The 6,281-nt window shown below is 41.7% G+C and overlaps 1 protein-coding gene across 1 annotated transcript in view; it reads left to right on the top strand.

Annotated features, from left to right (window-relative positions):
• The first annotated feature begins 1,301 nt into the window (after positions 1-1,301).
• The window catches only part of snapc4 (small nuclear RNA activating complex, polypeptide 4), an 11,355-nt gene continuing 6,375 nt past the window's right edge, over positions 1,302-6,281 (top strand). Inside the window, exons 1-18 of the mRNA XM_017042868.2 lie at positions 1,302-1,580; positions 1,973-2,086; positions 2,345-2,370; positions 2,456-2,552; positions 2,655-2,686; positions 2,769-2,891; positions 3,027-3,173; positions 3,293-3,377; positions 3,478-3,559; positions 3,767-3,871; positions 4,060-4,132; positions 4,214-4,378; positions 4,464-4,614; positions 4,701-4,807; positions 5,019-5,113; positions 5,216-5,310; positions 5,515-5,612; positions 6,046-6,278. Of these exons, the coding sequence (XP_016898357.2) occupies positions 1,975-2,086; positions 2,345-2,370; positions 2,456-2,552; positions 2,655-2,686; positions 2,769-2,891; positions 3,027-3,173; positions 3,293-3,377; positions 3,478-3,559; positions 3,767-3,871; positions 4,060-4,132; positions 4,214-4,378; positions 4,464-4,614; positions 4,701-4,807; positions 5,019-5,113; positions 5,216-5,310; positions 5,515-5,612; positions 6,046-6,278 (1,826 nt within the window). The 5' untranslated portion in view covers positions 1,302-1,580; positions 1,973-1,974. The remainder of the gene's footprint in view (positions 1,581-1,972; positions 2,087-2,344; positions 2,371-2,455; positions 2,553-2,654; positions 2,687-2,768; positions 2,892-3,026; positions 3,174-3,292; positions 3,378-3,477; positions 3,560-3,766; positions 3,872-4,059; positions 4,133-4,213; positions 4,379-4,463; positions 4,615-4,700; positions 4,808-5,018; positions 5,114-5,215; positions 5,311-5,514; positions 5,613-6,045; positions 6,279-6,281) is intronic.

Here is a 6,281-nt window from a genome sequence, read left to right as displayed (position 1 = left end):
TTCTCTGTGAACTAATCTTTCGCCGTGAACTAATCTTTTGCTGTGAACTAATCTTTCGCCGTGGACGGATCATTCTCTGTGAACTCTCTGTGAATTCTCTGTTTCGCATGGTTTTAATTGCGTATGGCATTTTGTGTACTTTGTAGACTTTGTCACCGGAAGCAAATCATGTTGCCTTCAATATTTAGTGTCGGAGAATCACAGCCTTCTTTACAACGCCCACAATAGGGCTAAAGCGCCACCTGCTGTAAAACGAATGAAATGATTAGTTCAAGATTCGTTCACGACTCGTTCATTTTACTGTTCGAGAGTCAAAGATTCGAATCAATAAAAAGAGTCGGTCTTCCCATCACTAATATACTGTATATATGGTAGGCATTTAATTAATGTAGGGTACCTCAGTTAGACACATGAGGGCATTGTTGTTGTTGTTCTACTGTTGATAACAGTGTAGGGAGGTTCGTGAAGTGTAAATACATATATACGTAAATCATCCTCATCTTCATCCTCCTCATCCTTCTGAGTATGCATACTAATAACAATCGCATCCACTGAGCCCAGTAATTGTAAAATCTCACCATGCCTCAAGCCAAGCATAATGTACAATTAATCTGAATCGTGTAAACGAGCCATATTCTTGGCTCGCAGGTGGACTTTCAGCATTTCATTAATTTCATTTATAGAGCGCATTTCATGCACAAAGCACACTCAGTGTGCTTTACAGATATCACGAAATTACGTGAAAGTTATCACGAAATGCACTGGTCCCTCTCCTATCGCAGTCGTTGCGATAACAGTGTCGAACTAAGCTATCTTACATAAATTAAATGCTCACCATATATACAGTACAAATGTCACACATGACATGCCAGAATCTTAGATTTCCCAACCGTACGTACTGTACGTGATTGTTTGTTATTTTAATGTTTTACCCTGTATGTATGTGTGGGAAAATGTCTCACATATACTTTCTCGTGAGCACGAGAAAGTATCTGGTGCGCACGAGATACGTTTCTCTCCCCCCATGTCCCTTTAGGGGCTCCGTACAAGATGAACAAAGAAAAAATCATAGTAAACCCAATTATATTTATTTTAAAAACAAGGGCACGTTTGTTTCAGATATTCCATGTTACATAAGCAGTTATGAGTAAAAAATTTTATTAATCAATTAACTATTAAAATTAAAGTTTGACTCGATATAAACGCCACTGTTTTCCGATGGAACCACGGACGGCGGGAGGACCGGAAGTGAGTTCGGGAAGGAGTTTAAGGACGGACCGCATAAAAAGTTTGTTTTTTACATTGTCATGGTTGTGATATAGATAATCGCGACAGCCACAATTAGTCACGAAAAATATTATACATAAAGAACAACATTGTATTCGTACATTGTAGTCGTGACTGAGTGAATAGTTTGTAGAACGAGGGAAGAAGTCGTCTACCCGCACGGCCTGCTGGGTAATATGTTAACGACATAGCTACGTTGATTAGCGTGTGAAGCTGGATAAGTATAAGAAAACATATTGGAGTGAACTAAATGTTTTACTGACGAATTGCACAGAAACTGGAGGAAGCGAAAGGTCAGGAAAAATTCACAAACATTTAACTATTGTATCAACATCGCCAATTTCATGTAGCCCTAAGTATTGGTAATTGGAGAGTCACCTGCGCTACTAAATTCGATTAATACTACTTCTTGTTCAAACAGTAGTTTGTTGTATTCACACAACTGAGTTATTTAGTTATTTAACGGTGTTCACGATTTTCTTTGTCGCAGGCAGAGACAAGTAGCTGTATTGGGGTTTGAGAACAAAATCAAATATTTTAGGATGTCGATATTTTGTGGAATACACGCAGAAATGTTATTTTAGTTATGAATACAACCACCAGCGTCGGTCCTTATTGTTAGTGTTCTCGAAAGAAAAATGTTAACTAAACCAAGTGACCAAGAGACATGTCCTTGTGTCCACAGACATGTCTGTCTCTCTGACAGAGGAAAGAGACAGGATCCAGCGACAGGTAGAGAAGCTGGAGCAGATTCTGTCTGTCACAAACACTGACCTGCAGCTGTTGAGCAGTGATACAGGTACCTGTCTGCCCTTCTGCCTGTCTGCACTGTTTAGAACTGGTCACATTTTATTAACCCTGTTCATGGCACCACATGTTAAATGCGATTCTTATGTTGTTGAATAAATGTCTTTGTTAAACAGAGGTGTGAATGTTAGCATTTAGCTATGACAGTTTTACTGTTTGGCTTTTGTGTTATTTACTTAACCTGCTAACCAAATGTGAGAAGGAGGGAAGAAAAGTTTGTCACTGTGTTTATTTCTGTGTCATTTTTCAGATAATGAATCTAACAGTGATAAAGAGGTGGGTCAAAACACAAACACAAAACATTTGATAGTAGGAGAGATTTTAAATTATTGCATAAAAACAAATGTGTATGTCTGCTCAGACCGAGGCAGATATCTTGGCTCAGAGAGAGAAGATCCAGAAAGAAATTCAGAACCTGGAGAGTGTCCTCGGACCTCACAGTCTGTCCTGTGTGTCAGGTACGTGTTGGTCACTCTGACTGATGTTGTCCTTCACTTAAAAAGCTGCTTTTAAAACTGTGAACCGTCGGTGTGACGAACGTCTATTGTGGGTGTTTTCAGATGATGAAAGCAGCAGCAGCACCAGTGATGATGTGAGTGATCCAGTCACTGTTAACATTTGTTCCATAAGGACCAGTGAGTTGTGCCTCACCGTGTCTGTCTCCATCTTTACAGAGCGAGTTGGGACTGTCGCTGTCTGTAGAGTCCTGTCTTCAGATGAACCTGGTTTACCAGCAGGTGCTTCAAGAGACTCTTTCCAAGCTGGAAACACTGCTGACACACAACCAAAAACAGCAGGTCAGTTTGAGCTCTCTGGGACGACTCAGAAAGGCGGTAAAGCAGGAGTGTACTAGTGAACCTACGGCAGTGTTTATAAGAACACCAGGTGATGTTTGTAAAAATAATCCCATCTTGTTTGTTGTGTCCTTGTAGAAAGAAGTAATATGTCAGATGTCTGGACAAAGCAAAGAACCTAAAGAAAGGGTCAGATCCTCCTGCCCCTCCTCCTACGAATTACCAGTGACCATGTACCTGGGTCGATTCCTCAAACCCTACTTCAAAGACAAACTGACAGGACTGGTAAGATCTCAAATGTGATATCTGTCAAATATGGGCAAAAAATGAATTTGGTTCACCTTTGTAGACAAGGACAAAGAAATAACGATGAATATTGACTCCTGATGTTCGTTTGTGTTCAGGGACCACCTGCCAATCAGGAGACAAGAGACAAGGCCAGCAAGCTGACAGGATTTCCAGATGACGACAGAATGAAAACGAAACGATGTAAGAATAAATCACAAACGTTTATGATCTCTGCTCTGTCTGTGCTTATGTTTTTTGGTTTTTTTCCCCATGTCCTCATTTGTCCTAATTCTGGCTTCAGGGGAGAGTTGGCAGAAAAAGTTGATATTTCACGCAGTTTCCAGAGACACCATGATGAAACTGATCCAACCCAAACTTTCCAGGTAATGAACGTTGTTGCAGCAGAGCTTCCACTCCACAGCTGTGGACACTGTCTTCTAGAACGTACTGTTGTAGATTTTGTCTGGACAGTAGAGGAGGAACATCCAGGAGTATTTTTACATTTTATTTTTATTTGAATTTAAATTCAGGTTAAATCCATTACCCTGGAAACTTGTATATGTGTTGTACGTTTGCCTTTTCTGTCTCAGGGTGGAGTTCCTGTCTAAGAAAATTACCTCCACGACAGATGAGATGGAGAAGCAACAGATTAGGAATCAGATTGACCATCTGGAGAAAGAAATCGACGGTTTCAGGTGTGTGTGAACGATTAATAGTCTGACTCATCATGATTATTCACACTGGGCGCTGAGGTGGTATTTAAAGCTGGTGGTGCTCCGATAAAACAAAAACATTTAAGTGACAACGTCTACTTGAATCAGATTTCATAAACGAATAAACACATTCGACGCATTATCATCATGACCTTTGTTTCTTTGGACAGAAATATGAAAAAGGAGGATCTAATGGGCGGACGTTTGGATGAACATGATTGGCAGAAGATCTGTAATGTGGACGTAAGTTTCAAAACAACACAACACAGTAATGAGTGGCGACGCATCAGACTGCCTTGGTTCACATTTCTGTCTCCCTCCTAGTTTGAAGGGACGAAGTCTGCAGATGACATCAAATTCTTCTGGCAGAACTTCCTTCATCCGTCTATCAACAAGTCAACCTGGAGTAAAAAGGAGGTGGCGCAGCTCCGAGAAGTTAGCAGCAAACATGGAGCGAGACACTGGGATGTTATCGCCGAAGAAGTCGGGGTGGGTAGAAGGAGGAGGTCTGAATTTGTTTTCCTTTTGCCATTGCACGCATTTTTTTTCATCACCTTCTGTCTCTGTTCCTCAGATGGGAAGGACAGCCTTCATGTGTCTCCAGACGTACCAGCGCTTTGTCTCGAAGACAGTGAAACGCAGCAAGTGGACCCCTGATGAGGACAATCAGCTGAGAGAGCTGGTGGAAAAAATGAGGATTGGAAACTTCATCCCCTATACGCAGAGTAATCACCACACTGAGCTGTGGAACGCTTCGATGTCACAGACACGGTGTCAGTTTTACGTCCTTCATTCTCTGTTTGTCTCTCAGTCAGTTACTTCATGGAGGGCCGGGAGCCCAGTCAGCTGATCTACAGGTGGAACCACGTCTTGGATCCCACGCTAAGGAAAGGTCATTGGACCAAAGAGGAGGACCGGGTAGGCATCTGTAAACTGTACAAGGCCACAGTCAAATCCCAGGCATCATTTATCAAGTTTTCAGTATCGGAGCAAAAACCGTTAACGTTTCTTACCGACATTACGTAATTGCTAATATGCTAATATCATTCGATAATATCAGTTGGCTGATCTTATTGACCGACATCCTTAAACATCCAAACCAATCGCTCTGTCTCTCACTCTTCTTCAGCTTCTCCTTCAAGCTGTTGCTCGTCACGGGGAGAAAAATTGGTGGAAAATCAAGTTGGAGGTTCCTGGACGGACGGACACTTCCTGCAGAGACAGGTGAGACCTGAGAGGGGGATCAATTAAAACTCAGTTTTGTTTTGATTGTATTTCACTCCATGAAGGTATCTGTCTGTCTTTCATCTGTCTCTCTGGGTGCAGATACTATGACACTCTGAAGTCAGGAACAAAGCGAGGTGCATTTAGTGAAGAAGAGAAAGAGCTGCTGCGGACACTGGTCCAGAAACACGGTGTCGGTACGTACATGTCTAGAACAGAAGTTCCTGTCACCTCCAGAAATGTAGTATCAAGCAAAATTGTTACACATAAAATGTATAATATGTTTCAAAATGAAAATGTAGTTTATGCTAACTGAGAAAACAAGCAGTTTTCTTTGTTATTGACCAACCGATCTTTACGTTTGATGGAACCAAATGTTTTCACAAATGTTTCCGTGTCAGGTCGCTGGGCAAAGATTGCCAGTGAGATCCCCAATCGCATTGACGCCCAGTGCATGAGGGCGTGGAGGAACATAAACAAAGCCAATAAACCCGCTAAGGTAGTCCTCTCTGGGAGGGTGGGATGTGACATCACACTGTTACTAACCATAATGTGGAGCATACAGAGATATGTTTACTAGGGATGTAACGATACACTCAACTCACGATACGATATGATTCACGATATTCTTTTTGTCAATGATACAATGTTATCACGACTTTTTCCCATTTTCCCTTTGAACATCTGAATGCCACTTAAATGTCTTCGTTTAATAGCTATTTACAGCCAATGTTTTTGGGCACATACCGCCACCTACTGGACTACAGTGTGTAGTTTCATGGTATGACCAGTGATAACCCAGCCTATGCCTTACACCTTGATGCGTGATTCATTTTTTATTCCAACAAACGTAACGTTTAGTTGCATCGTTACATCCCTAATGTTTACCTTGTTTTTCCATACGAACCAACGAACCGTCTCTCTGTCAGTAGAGAAAAAAGGTTGAGACGGACACGGATGTGGAGACTTTAACTGACGAGAGCACGGCTGAGAGCACTGAGGAGGAGGAGGACACAGAGGAAGAGGAGGAGGACACAGAGGAAGAGGAGGAGAATAGCGCTTCTCATCCTGACAAAGAGAAAGACTACGTCCACACCATCCCACCAATGAAGGAGTGGATTCCAGTAACTAAAAAAGAAAATAAATCCTTATCCTCTGAATTCCTGCT

The sequence above is a fragment of the Cynoglossus semilaevis genome, chromosome Z (genome assembly GCF_000523025.1).
Source record: "Cynoglossus semilaevis isolate Cse_v1.0 chromosome Z, Cse_v1.0, whole genome shotgun sequence".
In the NCBI taxonomy this organism is placed as follows: Eukaryota; Metazoa; Chordata; class Actinopteri; order Pleuronectiformes; family Cynoglossidae; genus Cynoglossus; species Cynoglossus semilaevis.
The sequence above is the reverse complement of the archived record's forward strand: the minus strand, read 5'-3'. Positions and strand labels throughout refer to the sequence as shown.